General features: G+C 36.5%; 1 protein-coding gene and 1 non-coding gene across 3 annotated transcripts in view; both read left to right on the top strand.

Moving 5' to 3' along the window:
* The window catches only part of HSDL2 (hydroxysteroid dehydrogenase like 2), a 74673-nt gene extending 58681 nt beyond the window's left edge, over positions 1 to 15992 (top strand). The window contains exons 9-11 of one of the 2 annotated variants that reach the window (XM_068552018.1): positions 4011 to 4148; positions 7490 to 7618; positions 15823 to 15992. In XM_068552018.1, coding sequence (XP_068408119.1) covers positions 4011 to 4148; positions 7490 to 7618; positions 15823 to 15935 — 380 coding nt within the window. In that variant the 3' untranslated portion in view covers positions 15936 to 15992. Of the gene's footprint in view, positions 1 to 3998; positions 4149 to 7489; positions 7619 to 15822 lie in introns of both variants that reach the window. The other variant, XM_068552016.1, reaches the window with a different exon arrangement.
* TRNAW-CCA (transfer RNA tryptophan (anticodon CCA)) lies at positions 13802 to 13874 on the top strand. The gene has a single exon. It is a non-coding gene; the product is annotated as a tRNA-Trp (tRNA).
* Positions 15993 to 18518: the final 2526 nt, after the last annotated feature.

Raw genomic sequence — 18518 nt, 5'->3', positions numbered from 1 at the left:
AAGACAAATATCATTAAAAAAAAGGGAATAAAGTTTTGGATAGAGAGACTAATCATAAACCTGGTAAACTTGTTTTAGGGGAACTTGGTTTCATTTGTTTCCCAAAAGTTTCCATATTTGTTGTGTACTGAATGTACCTTTCAAATATATTACTGGTTTGTTTTTTGTCTCCTAAAGTTTTATTCTCTTGTGCAGAGTCATCATGCTATGTCTAAATATTTCAGGTGATAAATGATGCAGTTTATCTCTTGGCAAGTGTCTTTCAAGGCTACACTGAAGTTTTTGCTGCCATCTCCTTGGCATCTCAGATGATAAAGATGATATATTGATTAATAGACACATCACCTGAAGTAGGAGTTCCAGCAGTTATTATATGACAAACTTAGTTCTGTCTGGTATTATACCTACTAAAACCAAATACATTCCTATATATTTCCTGCCTCCAGAAACTTGAAGGAAGCCTGTGTCTTTGCTTTCCTCACTTTTAGCAGCCTCTGCTTGGTCCAGTTCTGCTGAGTTTAGGTCTTGGTTCTCTGCCCAGCCTTTATGTTGGCTATATAAAATTACATAGTTAGACATAGAAGAAAATGTAGAGGAAGCATTACCCAGTCAGACTGCCTGGGTTGGAATTCCTGCTGTGCCACATACTGCCATGTAACCTTAGGTGTGTCACTGAGTATTCCAGTTGCCATTTTAAAACCTCACTCACTTCTTTTTACTTTAATCTTGAATTGTGTTTATTTTATTAAACATATTGAAATGCTTTCTGAAACAAGACACATTATAAATAAGAAGGGGGAAACTAACTTTTTATATTTATTTTATATCTGGTCACCTTCATGAGTTTTTGTCTTGTTTTAGACTTCTAATAGTTTCTAATAGACAGTTACTGAAAGCATAGACTTTGGGATAAGACAGATCTGGGTACAAGTCCTGTCCCTGTCACTTAAATCTGTGACCTTGGACAAGTCACTTCAGCTCTCTGAAACAGTTTTCTCAGCTCTCACTTTCCTTATGTGAGTATCATGAGGATTAAGTATAATAGATAGTGCATCATATTGTGAAATTTATATAGTAAGTCCCCTATAAATGTTAGTTGATGTAATTATCATTGAGTAATTATCTTGAATTTCCTAAATGCCCAAACTTACTGTCTACATATAATAATAGTATCTTACAGGATTATTTCTGGCATATATCTTAATATACTGACTCGAACTTCCAGGAGAATTTGGAAATATTTATTGAAACTATTTATTTTAGATATTCTTATTTTATTCTTAATTTTAAAGGGAAAATCTTTAGATTTTACCCATAAGTAAGGTATTAGATGCTGGTTAAGATTTTTTTAATCAGTTATTTAGATTAATGTCTACATTTTTATTATATATTTTCTATATTTTATTTTTTGTTATATTTTGAGTATGGCAGTCAATTGGGTAACTTCCTTTGTCTATGTTCTTTTCCTTGAAGGTTTGACATATCTCACCTACTAAGTTATTTGAGTCTTTTCTGAAGTTGTTTCTTTGAAAATGTTTTTATTTTGTTATTCAATTATTTGCTTTTTCTAAAATAAAAAAACCAAAACTATCCATTTGAAGTTTTAAAATTTATTTAAGGGTTGACATGTAGTATTCATTTATAATTTAAAATTTTTCATATTTATTTTATCCCTTTTCTCTTTTTAAAGTTTCTTTTTCTCCTTTTTTCTTTGATTACATTTTCCAGAAAGTTGCCCAGTTTTACTGTATCTTATTGTTTTTTCTCAAAAGAACCAGATTTTAAATTTTATTTCATTTTTCATTCTACTGCTTTTCTCTTTACTGATTCATTATTTCTTTTTATAACAGCTTTGAGGTATAATTTACATATACCAAAAATTCACCATTTTAAAGTATGTAGTTAAGTGATTTTTAGTATATTCACAAAATTCTGCAGCCATTTGATTCATTACTTGAAAAATTTTTGCTTTATTATTTTCTCTTTTCTGCTTTCTTTGAGGTCACACGTTTTTGTTCCTTTTCTTGCTTGTTAGGCTAATATTCATTTTTATTCCTTTAAAAATAATAAAATAATTTTGACTGTGCATTTACCCCCTTAATATAACTTTGGCCACATCCAATAGATTTCGTAATGTAATTTAATCAATTTTGATACCATTTTAAATTAATTTGTATAGAAAAGCTTAGTACAGAAAAGCATAAAGAAAATTTTTTAAATCACATGTAACCCACCATCCAAGTATAAATACTGTCTGTATTTTGGTTTACTTCTTTCCAGTCTCTTTTATTTTTTTGAAAATATAACTTAAAATTCATATCCACAAATATATACTTTACCTGATTGGATCATATTATATTTAATTGTATATACTTCGTTTTACTTAACATTATATTGTGAATATTATCCAGGTCTTCAAAAACAAATTTTTGAAATTGGCAACTTAGTATTGTATCACATGAATAATATTTATTTTAGTGGTTTGTAATTGTTTCATTTTATAAATGTTACAGGATTTTCTTATAGTGTATCACTAAAAGTGGATAATCAGGCAATGGGAGGGTTCCTGATACATACTATGAAACTTCCTTCCAGAATTATAAATATTGGCATTATATGAGTACCTCCCTCACTACACTGTCAGCATTAAATATTGAAATACATATCTGAATTTTTAAACTGGCTTCAAAATACCATAATAATAATATATTCTTTGCTCCATTGGATCTTAAGTATTTCATCTTTAATATCTGCTGAACTTTGTGAGAAGGATTTTACTGTTTATTCGTGTCTGGAAACATCATAATGGAAGGTAGTTTATATTCAATAAATTTAGGATACTTTTGAATTGGTTATGTTGTACTCTGGAGTATCTTTATGCTGTCAGTTAGATTTTATTTAATAGCCTTTGGTGAGTTATATTGGACAAGGTGGCTGGGTATAATTTGAGCTGGGAGATAGATGGAGAGTTAATCTTCAACCTAGAGTACAGATTGTCCTTTGAGTTAGTTTAAATAGCAAATTATTCTCAGCTGTTTCTGGGGGCAGCCAAACTGCCCACAAATAATTCCAGGAGGATAAATAAAGACACAGAGGTTGGTATTGGGGGACAGCTTCATGCTATGGGATTTGAACTGTCCTATGCACTGCAGATCTCCCCTGGCTCATCATATGCTGAATGGTTATGGCCAATGGTTTAAGTGACTACAAAATTTAAAATGTTGCAACCTCTATTCCCCTGACCTTGCGTTTCTAGGTAGTGGGGCCTTCATGAGACTAATACATGGTTTGACCTACCTCTTCATCTAGTGGGAGGGACCAATCTGATTGAGATTGGGAGAAGAAACGAGTTTGTGTGGTTTAGACCCTTTTGAGCCTTCTTTCTTTCGGAGTAGACTATCCTCAGTTTTCACATGATCTTTACTTACAGAGGCATTTCCATTCCTTGATGGGAGGAGGCAGGTTCAATCCAGGGATGAAAAGACTAGGTGAATATGTTTAATTTAGAGGTAAAGTTATTGAGAAGTTCACTTGGCTGTTGATTCAAGCTACAGTCGCCAATTCATTTCCACTCATTTACACGGTTGATATTCTGATCTCCATCTTTCTGACTCCACGGTCTTTTCTCATTTGGTTTTGGAACTCAGGGACGATGATAAAGGAGTGATTAATCGTTACCACTAAAACTCTAATAGGTTGTTTAAATCTGTTTATTATAAACACTGTATAAATTAGTGGGTTTTTTTAAAAGCTAATCTGAGAGGTAGTCTTTTACTTGAAGAGTATAAACCATTTACATTTATAATCGTAACTGACGTGTTTGGCTGTTATTCCATCAGTTTGATTTATGCTTTTGTGCTTTAAGATGCCACTGAATGTATTTAAGGTCATTTTGGTTAAATGGGTCTAATTGGTAGCAAGTCTGTTTGCTAATTAATTAATTTTGTGTGTGACCTTACATTGCCTAGGCTTTAAAGGTACTTATATCAATAACATAGGTGCTCTTCCAGAATTGAAAGAAGAGGAGGCGCAGCCATCACCAAAACCACGTTCTGGAGCTGTGGAAGGAACATTTAGAATTGTTAAGGACTCTCTCAGTGATGATGTTGTTAAAGCCACTCAAGCAATCTATCAGTTTGAACTCTCAGGTAAGGGTTACTTCTGGTAATCTGGAGCTTTTATGAAACAAAGTAGGATATTTCTCTTGGAAGTATATCAGCCTCCAGTAGTAATAACCTGGAATAGTTGGCTATATCCAGACCCTTACCCGAGAATGTAGACATTTAAGAGTAGCAAATAACTACTGGTTTGTATTTTTGTGTTCTTTTCTTTTTGGTTTTTGTCTATCTGTTAAGTTTCTGATTTGTGGTTACCATGGGGTTCATATATGTTGACCCATAATTATATCTATTTGTTTTAAACTGGTATTTCCACATATAAGTGATAGACCTGTTTTCTACTTGTTTTTGTAGTTCTTCTCTGTTCTACTGATTTGTATTTTTAAGTTAATATCAGTGCATATGGACATATGTAAAATAAAATTTCCTTACAGATACTTCCAGTGTTAAATAACTCCTTAGTGTATGTAATTGAGAGAAAATCCTATTTAGAAGGGTATATGGATCATGACAGGTAGTATAATACAGTCATTTATCAACCATGCGCACCTTGCCTGTTTTTTGGCTGCACCACGGGCCTATGGTATCTTACTTCCCTGACAAGGGATTGAACCGGGGCCCACAGCAGTGAAAGTGCCGAGTCCTAAGCACTGGACTGCCAGGGAACTCCCTTGCCATTTTTTATCTTTGATATTATTCAGGTCACTCTGAATGCAGTCAGCTTTTAAAACCTCTCAGTATTTTTCTTCTCAAAAAAAAATGCATTAGTATTAATGCATGTTAACAGGAGTTTTAAGAATTAGCTACCACAGTCCCATTGTACGCAGACTTTGACATTATCAGTTCTTTTATCCTTTGTCACCTCTATTTTATCTTAATCCATCTGCATCTTCCTGTTTTTACTTCCTTTTCTTAGAACCCATGGTCCATTGCTTCAATCACTCTTTTACCTGTATCCTAAACTTCCTGACCTGGTGCTTATGTCACCAGCTGTCAAAATCCTAGTCCTGGATGATCAAACTCTCTGGCTGCTCCACACTTGCATCCAGGTTGCTAAGTCTTGCTGGAGAAATGGCAGGGGGTGGGGGGTGGAATCACACCACCCAGTGAATCTGTACCAGTAAAAATTCATCACTGCTCCTCTCCAATGTCAGAATTCTGTGTTTCTGTGGTCAGCTTATTGCCTCATTTTCCACAGTGACTTTTTTAAACCTCTCAGTGTTCCTCAAATCTCCCATCTCTCCCTTCACCACTTCCCTGCCAGTTTCAGCAGATAAAGTGACCTCCTCTTTCACAGAGATAAGGGAAGCCTACAGACAGGAATTGCTTCAGCTTCCTGCCATCTGATACCAAACTGTTGTAGGCATTGACCTCTCTTCCTCCTCTCCCAACAGGCAGAGCTCAACTCCACATCCGTGCATCCTAAGCTTTAATGTCCATACTGATCACCGCTGGGCATGCTAAAAATGCAGAATCTGATTCAGTAGGTTTGAGGTAGGGTCTGAAGTTTGCATTTCTGATGTGATGACAGTACTGCAGTTCATGGATCACACTTTGAGTAGCAAAGTTCTAGATCCCATTTCCTCTGGTCTCCTCAGGAAATGTGTGCTGTCTCTTCCACCTGTTCATCCTAAAGCCTCCTTCCCAGTGGTTTTTTTAACATTCCCAAAGTCTATTCTATCTTTAAAAAAAAACCCAGCAATAACAACCTTCCTGATCACACCCCCCACCCCCCATCTTTCTTCTCCCTTTCAGAACCAAACTTATTTTCATCTACAGTTCACTCTGTTCTGGTGTCATTTTTCTGCATTCCACTGAATTTGCTCTCACCAAGGTCCTCGGTGGCTTCTGTGTCACCAGTGGGCACTTGTCATTCTTACCTTGTCGCCACTCTGCAGCATTTGATGCTGTTGACCTCTCTTTCCTTCTGGAAACGCTCCATTGCTTTTTTCTGTGTCTCTGTGTCTATAATCATGTCTTGTCAGTCTCCTGTGCTAGATGCTTCTCCATCCTTTCCTTAAATGTTGATATTCTTCAGGTCACTGTCTTAGCACTCTTTATACTCTACAGACTTTGTCTAGGAAAACCCCAACCCGTCACATGGCTTTAGTGACCATAGTGGCTGATTCCTTATGTATCTATCTTCCTAGCCCGGTCAGACTTCATTTGACATTTTCATTTGGCTGTCACAAAGGTACCTCAGTCTGAAAATGTCAGTAACAACTCACCATTCCCAATACCTGCTTTTGGCACTACTTGTTAAATCTGCTCTTCTTCAGTAGTCCTCTCAGTAAAAAACACAGCAATATTTACCCAGCTTCCCAAGCCAGAAACTAGCAAAGCAGATCATTCTTCTGCACCCTCCCTACCCTTTCCTCTTCATTCAATCAGTTACCTAGTTTTGTGATATTGCTTTGAAGTTCTCTCTCAAATATGCGGACTTTTTTCCATTTCCACTGCTGCAATCCTGACCCAGGCATACATCCTCAAGCTCCTGAACAACCCCAGTACCTTCCTAAATTGTCCTCTGTATCCTCTTTATCCCTCTTCAATATCTTCTCTCCACTGCTGTTAGGCTGATCTATTTAAAATACAAACCTAATGTCATTCTCCTTCCATGGAGTATGGATGAAATCAGTGAACCCTTTACATGGCTTACTGTGCTCTGCATCTGGACTGCCTAACAAGCTCATCCGAGGCCACCATCCACTCTCTTTGTACATTCCAGTCCTTCTGTTCCTTTTTTCAGTTCCTCATCAAGCAAATATTATTTATTTATTTATTTATTTGGCTGCACTGGGTCTTAGTTGAGGCATGTGGGATCTTCGTTGCCACATGCAGAAGCTTTAGTTGCAGCATGTGGGATCCTTAGTTGTGAACTCTTAGTTGTGGCATGCGAACTCTTAGTTGTGGCACGCGAACTCTTAGTTGTGGCACGTAAACTCTAGTTGTGGCACGTGGGATCTAGTTCCCTGACAAGGGATCAAACCTGGGCCCCCTGCATTGGGAGCACGGAGTCTTAGCCACTGGACCACCAGGGAAGTCCCCCATCTAGCAAATTCTTACTTAACTTTTTTTTTTTTTTTTTTTTTTTTTACTTAACTTTTAAATCTCAGCTGGGCTTTCCTGACTCCACATCACCCTCCACTTCCTGTTTTGTAAGAACCATGTTATTGAGGAGTCTTCAGAGCCTAGCTGAGTGCCTGGCCCATAATAAGTACTTAATAAATATTGGCTGAATTTGTTAGAGGCCTGGGGATTTCAACCTGGGTAACAGCATTATATATGATTATTCTAATTGTACAGTTATTAACTTTAAGAAAAACAGGGCTTCTTTAACATTGATTTCTACATCTTTCTTTTCTGTGTAGGTGAAGATGGTGGAACATGGTTTCTTGATCTTAAAAGCAAGGGTGGCAATGTCGGATATGGAGAGCCCTCTGATCGGGCAGATGTGGTGATGAGTATGTCTACTGATGATTTTGTAAAAATGTTTTCAGGTGAGTTTTAACTTTACTTGTTTACTGATTGTTCAAGGAAAATTCTATTAGGTAGGCTTCATTTCTACTAGTTGGACTAAGATATCATTTCCAATAAACACCTTGGTTACCAGAGGTGCTGAACTTAGCTGCAGCTTGTTTATCAAGAGTAAGATCATGCTTCAGTCTTGCCAACTATTGTAATAGGAAACTGCAGCCATCTCCCGTGGCCCAGTAACCCTGCTTTCTGTGGAATCCATCACTAAGAAGAGCATCTGCATAATTTTCTGCTTTGCCCATGTATCTCTAAATGTGCCAGAAAAATTTTAAGGGTAATTTTTTTCTATTTTCTACTCTTAAAACACTACTCCAGATGGTAAGTTAATTAACACATGTACTTATTAGAAGCAGCGCTTTGAAATTTTTTTTTTAATTTATTTATTTTTGGCTGCATTGGGTCTTCATTGCTGCGTCCAGGCTTTCTCTAGTTGCGGAGAGCAGGGGGCTACTCTTTGTTGTGGTGGGTGGGCTTCTCATTTCAGTGGCTTCTCTTGTTGCGGAGCTCGGGCTCTAGGTGCGTGGGCTTCAGTAGTTGTGGCACGTGGGCTCAGTAGTTGTGGCTCGCGGGCTCTAGAGCGCAGGCTCAGTAGTTGTGGCGCACGAGCTTAGTTGCTCCTCAGCATGTGGGATCTTTCCAGACCAGGGATCGAACCCATGTCCCCTGCATTGGCAGGTGGATTCTTAACCACTGCACCACCAGGGAAGTCCCAGAAGCAGCACTTTAAACAAAAGTATTGTAACATTTTAATCTGAAGATCCTAAAGATTCATTTAATGAGTTATGTTATTTATTCTTTATTCTGTTTTAATCTTCATAAATTGAAGATCATAGTGTATTCTGTGCCCTGTAAGTCTCGCTTTCCATTTCTAACCCAGGATGCTAATGGCCTACATACTATCTGAGCCAGTTTGTGTGTGATGTTACTAATGACTGAGGTTTCTTCAACTTTCCCCCCCTTTTTTTAAACAGTAGTGCTAAATATTCATGGTACAAAAATTAGAAAATATGCTTAGGAAAAAAGAAAATAAATAAAATTATTTTTTATTGTACTACTGAAAGAGAACCATCAGTTGATTTTTGGTTTAAAGTCATATATATATTTTTATGAATGTATATAAATATATAAGTGTGCTTATAAAAACAAGATTATAGCATTGCTGCTGTTTGGTAACCTTTTTCACTTAGTACTTAGTACATTATAAGTACTTAGTACTTAAAAGTACTAGTGTACTTAAAAGTACATTAAAAGTACATTACAACATCTTTTAATGATAATGAATAGTTATCACTTTAATCATTTTTTTAAAATAAATATATTGATTGATTGATTTTTGGCTGACTTGGGTCTTTGTTGCTGCGTGCAGGCTTTCTCTAGTTGCGGCGAGCGGGGCCTACTCTTTGTTGCGGTGCACAGTCTTCTCATTGCAGTGGCTTCTCTTGTTGCGGAGCACGAGCTCTAGGCATGCGGGCTTCAGTAGTTGTGGCTCGCGGGCTCTAGAGCACAGGCTCAGTAGTTGTGACACGGGCTCTAGAGCATAGGCTCAGCAGTTGGGGCGCATGGGCTTAGTTTCTCTGTGGCACACAGGATCTTCCTGGACCAGGGCACAAACCTGTGTCCCCTGCATTGGCAGGCGGATTCTTAACCACTGCGCCACCAGGGAAGCCCCTCTTTAATCATTTTAATAGTTTCTTTAGTGTTTGTTTAGTGTTTCAAAATCTCTTTCTCTGTAGGGCTTAAACATAGTGCTTTGGATGCTAAATAAATGTTTGGTAAATTTGAACCTTATAAATATGCAATATTTTGAACTTAAAGACCTTTAAAAATAAAAAAATTATTGTCAATTTCCAAACAGAAATAACAGTAATTTTAGCTAATATGTATATGATTACTATTGAGTTAAGCAATATTCCCAATAATGGTTTGAGATAAAAGATTTTCTCTATTTTATAAAAAGGGAGACTGAAGTATTGCTTAATTAAATAATAAACCCAGAGTCACTTGGTGGGTGAGTCAATGTTGGAGTTAGAATTCGAATCCAAGCTAACTCGCCAGCTCATACACTTCTAAATCATTATGCTATTTTGCCCTCCGAAGGTGAAAGAATCAAGTTACCTCCTTAATTTACGTTTTATTTGTGTAGCATAAACTTGTAAGGGGCTTTCCATTTATATCTTTCTGTGAATGTGCTCCTGGATCGGCTAGGGGAGGTCAGTCAGCTAAATGAGTGATTAAAATATATATATATATTCTTATAAGGTTTATTTTATTTTATTTATTTATTTTGGCAACGCCAAGTGGCACGTGGGATCTTAGTTCCTTGACCAGGGATCGAACCCACACTTCTTGCAGTGGAAGCGCAGAGTCTTAACCACTGGACCGCCAGGAAAGTGCCTTATAAGGTTTATTTTATAGCAGCAGTTCAGATTGGGAGCAAATAACTTTGCTTCTGCTTCTTAGGTCTTTTCATTCTTATTCTTTATCCCATCTACTCTCCTTTGAGTGGGCGCAATTTAGACCTTATATCCTAAGCATTCTCTTTTAAGAAGCCATAGCCATTTCTGTGACCTAATCTATAGAGTGGATATGTTATAAATTTAAAAAATTAAAGCAACTACTGATCAACTAATCAAAATCTCTCTTTTTGGCCAGTAGAGGCCACTGTATAGTAAAGCATTATAATAGAAAGAAAATATATTGTACAAGATTACCTGATTAATATATTGGGAAGAGAAGTATACACACATACACATACATATAAAATTGTTCTAACTAGTAGTTTTAAAGTTATTTTTTAGAACAGTTTTGTTAAGGTATAATTTACATACCATAAAATCTACCCATTATAAGTATATATGATTTTTAGTAAATGTATAGGGTTGTACAACCATCACTTATAATCCAGTTTGAGAACATTTCTATCACTCCCTCCAAAATTCTCTGTCCCTTTGCAGTCAATCCCGCTTTTTACTGCCCAGCCAGCCAGACACTAACCTGCTTTCTGTCTCTATAGATTTGCTGTTTCTGGACATTTCATATAAATGGGATTATAAAGTATATAGTCTTTCATATTTGGCTTCTTTTACTTAGCATAAGGCTTTTGAGATTCATCCATCATGTGGTAGCATGTATCAGTAGTTCAGTTCCTTTTTATTGCTGAGTAGTATTCCGTTGTATGGATATACCTCATATTTATCCACTCACCAGCTGGTGGATATTTGGGTTGTTTCAAGTTTTGGGGTATTATGAATAATGCTGCTGTGAATATTTTCATACACATATTTGTGTGGATATATATTTTCATTTCTGTTGGGTAGATTTCTAAGAGTCTAATTGCTGGGTCATGTGGTAAGTTGATATGTAACTTTTTAATAAACCACCAAACTTTGCTAAAGTGGCTGCACTAATTTTATATTCTTGTCAGCATTGTATAAAGGTTCAGGTTTCTCCAAATCCTCACCAGCACTTACTAGTGCCTTTTATTTTTTTACAGTGTTATTGAGGTATAATTGATAAATAAAAACTGTATATATTTAAGGTATATAACATGATGACTTGGTATTTGTATACACTAGGAAATTACTATACTCAAGCTAATTAACACATCCATCACCTTGCATGGTTACCTTCTTTTTGTTGTCATGAGAACACTTAAGATTTACTCTCAGCAAATTTCAGCAAATTTCAAGTATACAGTACAGTATTATTAACTATAGTCACCGTGCTGAACATTAGATCCCTAGAACTTATTCACCTTATAACTGAAAGTTTTACCCTGAGATCAACATCACACCATTCTACTCTCTGCCTCTGTGGGTTTGACTTTTTTAGGTTCCACATATAAGTGAGGCCATACAGTTTTGGTCTTCTTGTGTCTTGCTTATTTCATGCAGCATAATATCCTGCAGGTTTATGCATGATGTCACAAATGGCAGTGTCTTTGTTATCATAGCCATTCTAGCGGGTGTGTGGTGGTATCTCGTGCTTTGAATTTTCATTTTCTTAATGATTAATAATGTTGGGCATCTTTCCATGTGCTTAATAGCTGTTTATATTTGATGAACTGTCTATCCAAATGTGTTGCTCGTTTTTTTAATTAATTAATTAATTAATTTATTTATTTATTTAATCTTTTTGGCTGTGTTGGGTCTTTGTTGCTGTGCGCGGGCTTTCTCTAGTTGTGGCGAGCGGGGGCTACTCTTTGTTGCGGTGCGCGGGCTTCTCATTGCAGTGGCTTCTCTTGTTGCGGAGCACGGGCTCTTGGCACACGGTAGTTGTGGCACGCATGGTCAGTAGTTGTGGTGTACGGGCTTAGTTGCTCCTTGGCATGTGTGATCTTCCCAGACCAGGGCTCGAATCCGTGTCCCCTGCATTGTCAGGCGGATTCTTAACCACTGCGCCACCAGGGAAGCCCTTTGCTTGTTTTTAAATTGACTTGTCTTTTTATTATTAAGTTGTAAGAGTTCTTTATAAACTCCAGGTGCATGTGACTTGAAAATATTTTCTCTCAGTCTGTGACTTATCTTTTCATTTTCTTAGTGGTGTCTTTTGAGTTACAAAAGTTTTTAGTTTTGATAGTCTAATGTGTCATTTTTTTCTTTTATGGTTCATGCTCTTTTCCCCTAAGTATTTCATTCTTTTTTAATGCTACTGTAAATGAAATTATTGTGTTAATTTTATTTTTTAATTATTTGTTGCTAGTATACATAAATACATTTGACTTTTGTGTAAATTTTATATCCTATGAATTAACCAGTGAAGCTACTTGGGCCTGGGATTTTTTTGTGGGAAAATTTTTAATTACCAATTTGACTTATTGTTCTATGTCAATAGCTTTTTAAATTTTTTATTGATATATAATTCACATACCATGTAATTCATCCATTTAAAGTAAACAATTGACTGGTTTTTTAGCATATGCACAGATGTTCGCAACCATCACCACAGTTGATTTTAGAACATTTGCATCACCTCAAAAAGAGAAACCCAGGACCCATTAACTGTTAATCCCATATCCCCCATCTCCTGCCCCTAGCCCTAAGCAACCACTAATCTACTTCCTGTGTCTGTAGATTTCCCTATTCTGGACTTTCATATGAAGAGAATCATATATATGGAATTTTTTTGTGTGACTGGCTTCTTTGCAGTGTGTTTCTTCTTTTCGCTTGTTTTCAGGTTTCATTCTTGATGTAGCATGTATCAGTATTTAATTCTCTTCTTTAAAAATGGAGATGAAATTCACATAACATACAATTAACCTTGTAAAGTGTACAGTTCAATGGTATTTAACTTAGTGCATTCACAATGCTATGCAACCACCACTTCTCTTTAGTTTCAAAACTTTTTCATCACCCCAGAAGAACACCCTATACCATTTAAATAACATCCCATTCCAGCTTCCCACCTCCCATGGGAACTGCTAATGTGCTTTCTCTCTCTGTGGATTTGTCTATTCTGGATAGTTTATGTAAATGGAATCATTTAGTATGTGACCTTTTGTGTGTGGCTCTTGTCACTCAGCATAATGTTTTCAAGGTTCATCTAAGTTGTAGCATGTGTCAGTACTTCATTTCTTTTTATGACTATCTGTTGAAAGATATTTTGTTTGGCTGTTATAAACAATGCTGCTATAAACATTTGTGTCCAAGTTTCTGTGTAGATTTATGTTTTCATTTCTCTTTATTGCTGGGTCATATGGTAATTCTACGTTTAACTCTTTGAAGAACTGCGAAAATGTTTTCCATAGCACCTGAACATTTACATTCCTACCAGCAACATATGAGGGTTTCTATTTATCTGTATCCTTGCCCTCACCAACACTTGTTTTTGTTTTTTGTTTTTTTACAATAGCAATCCTAGTGAGTATGAAGTAATATCTCATTGTCGTTTTGATTTGCATTTCCCTAACGACAAATGCTGTTCAACATTTTTTTCATGTGCTTATTGGTCATACGTGTATATTCCTTGAAGAAATGTCTATTCAGGTCCTTTTCCCATTGTAACTGGATTTTTTTATCTGTTTAATTTAATTTTTTTTTTGAGTTTTAAGAATTCATTCTCCCTGTGTCAGATTACCTGTCAGTGTACTTTTTTTCTGGAGCTCTTTGTCTTCTTATTACAATCCAAACAGATAGCTCATGGGGAATTCCCTGGTGGTCCAGTGGTTAGGACTCCATGCTTCCAGTGCTGGGGCCCCGGGTTCAATCCCTGGTCAGGGATCCTGCAAGGTGTGTGGTGCGGCCAAAAAAAAAAAGAAAAGAAAAGAAAAGAAAAAGAAATGGGTTCTAAACAGATAGCTCATTAAGTCTGCTACACAGCTGTGATCCTAGAAATTTCTGTAACTCTCTCCTGCATTGAATCTCCTGTTTCCTGTATCCCTTTCTTTTTTCTTGGTTTACATCCTCATTTTGGTGGCACCCATTCTCCAGTAGCTTCATTATAAAGGATACATAAGAGGCAATATTTGTGAGTATCTAAAACTACCTGTATTCTCCCAACACATTGATTATTTGTCTGGGTAGAGATTTCTGTGTTGCAATTCATTTTCCCTCAGAAAATGAAGTCATTGAAGTCATTGTTCCACCTTCTAAGATTACGATGGAGGATTTGATACTATTCTTAATCTTTTGTATCCACCACTCCCCTTTCTGAAAGTTTTGGAATCAAAATGATCTCTTTCTCTGTAGTGTTCTGAAATTTCACAATGATACAAGGCTTTTTTTCATTCATCTTCCTGGATACTTGATGGGCTCTTTGGGAATGTATCTTATATTATTTCTTTGATAGCTATCTCAGTTTTCTCAGTTCTCACTTTCTGAAGAAAACATTAAATCTCTGATTTAATCACCTTACATTTAGGGCCTTATTCTTCCTTTAAAAAAAAATATGTATATATAGTAAGGAAAATTTTATTTCAAAAGATTATTGTGGCGGGGGGGGGTGCTGGTTCATAGAGAGAGCCTTTTGTAATAGCGGGAGGGGGAATTTTGCAATAGAGAGACTGCTGTGACCAGAAGATTGCAAGTGTCTCCTTTCTATTACATTCTAATATTGTGGATATATCAAAATCTTAATTTCCAAGAGTTCACTCATGTTTTCTCAGCTTATTTTTTCTTCTCTTACTGCCCCCTTCTTCCTCCTCACTCTACCCCATTCCATTCACCTTCACCTGCTTCTCCCACTTCCTCTCTCTTCAATACCCGTTTCCTGTGCTTCTCCTCCTCACCCCTTTTCTTAGCATCCTGTTGTTGATACATTGTCACAGCTTGTCTTATCAATGAGGACATGAATTACAGAACTTTTAATTTGTTCATTTGTTTCATTTCTGTTTCTTCTATGCCTGCAGTCTCTGTTTCTCCCAAATTGCTTTGATTTGTTTTTGGTTTTGGGGTGATTTTTTTTTTTTTTCCTGGTCTCCATTTGCTGCCCATTCATCTTTAACAAGCAAGGCTATGTAAAGCTGATTGGAAGCTGTGTATGCATGAGTGGGGCTGTGGACTGGTGGGTTTCACTGCAGAGTGAGAGAGCAAGGAGCCAGTTTTTTAGCGGAAGCCTAACAGTGAAAAGATTGGGAAATGAGAGTAGCAAATAAAAACAAAGTTCCCTCCCTTCATGGAGCTCCTATTTATTATATGTTGTTATTAGCTACAATTCTGTTTTAATGCCCCATTTTACATTCTGGCATTTCTGTGGTTAAAATACTGCTAAGACGTACTTCTGTGTCCATACACTATACTTTTAATGTCATTTCTTAAGAAAATTATATGCATTTATACCATTTGACTTTTTGACTCAACTTGAAATGTTAAGAGTTTAATGAACTATAATAGATTGGAAAATAACTAAAATAGATAGTATTTGTTTACTACAATTCATTTGAGGGCCATCTATTCTTTAGTGTACTGTGCATGTTGCATCTTCTGCTTTTTGGTGTAATCTTTTTGTTGATTGTTGCTTTTATATTATCTCTCATACTACAAGATATAGTTAACATCTAAATCTAGGAATTGGGATTCCCAAGATACTGATAAAAAGATGCTATAAAAGAAATTTCTGTGTTTCAGAGGTTTATAGAACTCAGAGATTCTTTTTATAAGCATGTTCTTGAAGCGGTACGTCCCTAAGGGCACTAATGGCTGATTTTTCCTCTCTCATTTTCTCTTTTTAGGGAAACTAAAACCAACAATAGCATTCATCTCAGGAAGATTGAAGATTAAAGGAAACATGGCCCTAGCAATCAAATTGGAGAAACTAATGAATCAGATGAATGCCAGGCTGTGAAGAGAAAAAAAATGTTGACCGCTAAGCTCAAAAAGTAAAAGGGTTCAATAGTTAAAATTGAATGTTTGTTTTCATCCCTATTATATTATAAGGATATGCATGTTTGTTCTAGAAAAAATAGAATTTCTGTATCTGTAAGACTTGAAATTGTAATTAAAACAGCTAGCCAACCAAACATAAGCATCATTAAGTAGAATTCTAAGACATTCTGTTTTTCTTATTTTGTGAGTTTTGCCCTCTGAGTCCTGTATCTCATACACCATCATCTTCTGGGAAAAGTATTATTAGTAATCAATCAGGGTCAAGCAGCAACATTACTCTTTTATATCTTTTTCCCATGTAAAATGAGACTAGTCTGTTTTAAACTTTTCAGTTTAGGATTGTATACTAATGATATTTTAGATTTTTATAAATTTGTTTTAAAGAAAATCTTCTATATTACATTTTCACAGAAATCACATAATAAACTACTTAATAAATACTATTTGTGAAGACAAATTAAACAAAATGTATATTTTGTTAACTACCTTTCTAAGTGTAAGGTATTTTACCTATAGGAAAATATTATTCATGTAATTCAACAAACTGCAGTATATATATCCTATTTTAAAGTATGTAAAAATATCTATCCTAAGATAATTCCTCCCCAAAAGTGTACACTTGGTCACAGTGTTTTGAAATGAGACCATTAGAATAGATGGTTGTTATGGGCTGAATGGTATGCCCCCTTCATATGTTGAAGTTCTAACCCCCAGAATCTCAGAATTGATTGTATTTGGAGATAAGATCTTTAAAGAGGTAAGTTAAAACCCAGGCTTTTAGGGTAGGGTGGGCCATAATCCAGTCTGACTGATGTCCTTATAAGAGGAAATTTGGACACAAAAGAGAGACCAAGGAGGCACACACTAGGAATGACCTAGTGAGGTCTAGTGAGGAATGACCATGTGAGGACCAGCAAGAAGGCAGTCATTTGCAAGCCAAGGAAAGAGGCCTCAGAAGAAACCAAACCTACTGACACCTTGATCTCAGACTAGTCTCCAGAATTGTAAGAAATTTCTGTTGCTTTAGCCACTCAGTCTGTGGTATTTTGTTATTGCAGTCCTAGTAAACTAATGCAATAGTTTGTTTGTATTTCTGTTATGAACACAAGTTCCTGTGCACTACACACAGTGAGGCCAAACAAACTGAAACATTGGAGTTTGTAGCAGAGAAAGGTTTATTACAGGGCCAAGCAAGGAGAATGGGTGGCTTGTGCTCAGAAAACCCAAACTCCCCAATGGTTTTCAGGGAGAAGTTTTTATAGGCAGAATTTGGGGTGAGTGCTGTGTGATTTTCTTCTGATTGGTTGGTGGTGAGGTAACAGGGAGGTGTTTCAGAAATCTTGTGCTCAACCTGAAGTTACCATCCTCCACCTGGGTGGGGGCCTTAGTTCTTACAGAAGAACTCAAAGATATTGTTATATATATTCCTTGAGGAGGCACCAGGACCCTGCCCCAAGGCTGCACTATTGTTTCTTGACTGCTCCTCCTCTGTTTCTGCATTCCCTCCCTTCCCTGATTAGCAACTGTTTGAATCTGCCCTTTGTAACTCAGTGAAGGTCAAGGAGGCTGAATGAAGCCTATTTCCTACAAACAAGAAATAGGGGACACAGAAAGGCTTTGTACCTAGGATGGCCCCACAGGGTCCTTCTCTGTTTCATTTCTTGTTTTAAAAAAGTTAAACTTTTTTTTTTTTAAGCTCCTATCGTTCCTTTTAATCAGTTAAAAATACTGTTCAGTGTAATTCTTTCACTTCTCACCTTCCACTCACTAATATTATTGTGCTGTTAAGCAACTTAGCTAATTCTGACATTTTGTAGAATCATAACATTAGGAGCACTTAATCTGTATTTTACAAATGAGGAAACAGAGGATCAGAGATAGGAAAGGACTAGTCCAAGGTCAAAATTAACAAGCCCTTTCCAACAACCTCCCAGTACATTGGCCTTGGATAGAACTTGAAGACCGCACTTCCCCCTCGGTGAAGCCCAGATAGATTGACTTCGATGTGGCAGCCTCACAACTCCCTTGGCATCTCCTGTTCATTTCCAGCCACATTAGGATCCCTGTCAGATGTTGCCAGCAGACTCCTTTTCTACTGAAATTTTCTAAAGACTTTTCTCCTTTCTCTGCATTTTCCACATGGCTTCAAAGCTTTGGGAAAATAAAAACTAGAAAATATTGTGAGGCAGGAATCCTGGAGTTTGGTTACTGAAACATGAACTTGCTAATTAAAAGGCTTTAGGATATCAGAAGAAAATCTTTCCACAGGGCCCTGGTTTTCATATCAGTAATTGAGGGAGTTGGATGAGGTCATCTGCAGCCTCTTTTTGCTTATTATCACTAAGAAGTAGTGAGCAGTCTGTACTGCTCACTATAAATAAAGGTACCACAGCTACATTCCTAAAGCTTTCTCTCTTGCCACATCCCCCAGCTGCCTTAATGAATTCATGTGTTCCCTTTTCTTGGATCTTGCCCATTAACTGCACTGAGGTTGTAGAGTCTCCCAGAAGTTTTGAATGTCCATTTTGTGTGTGGTTCAGTA

Source organism: Eschrichtius robustus, chromosome 10 (genome assembly GCF_028021215.1).
Source record: "Eschrichtius robustus isolate mEscRob2 chromosome 10, mEscRob2.pri, whole genome shotgun sequence".
In the NCBI taxonomy this organism is placed as follows: Eukaryota; Metazoa; Chordata; class Mammalia; order Artiodactyla; family Eschrichtiidae; genus Eschrichtius; species Eschrichtius robustus.
Note: the sequence above shows the minus strand (reverse complement) of the source record. Positions and strands in the feature narration are given on the sequence as shown.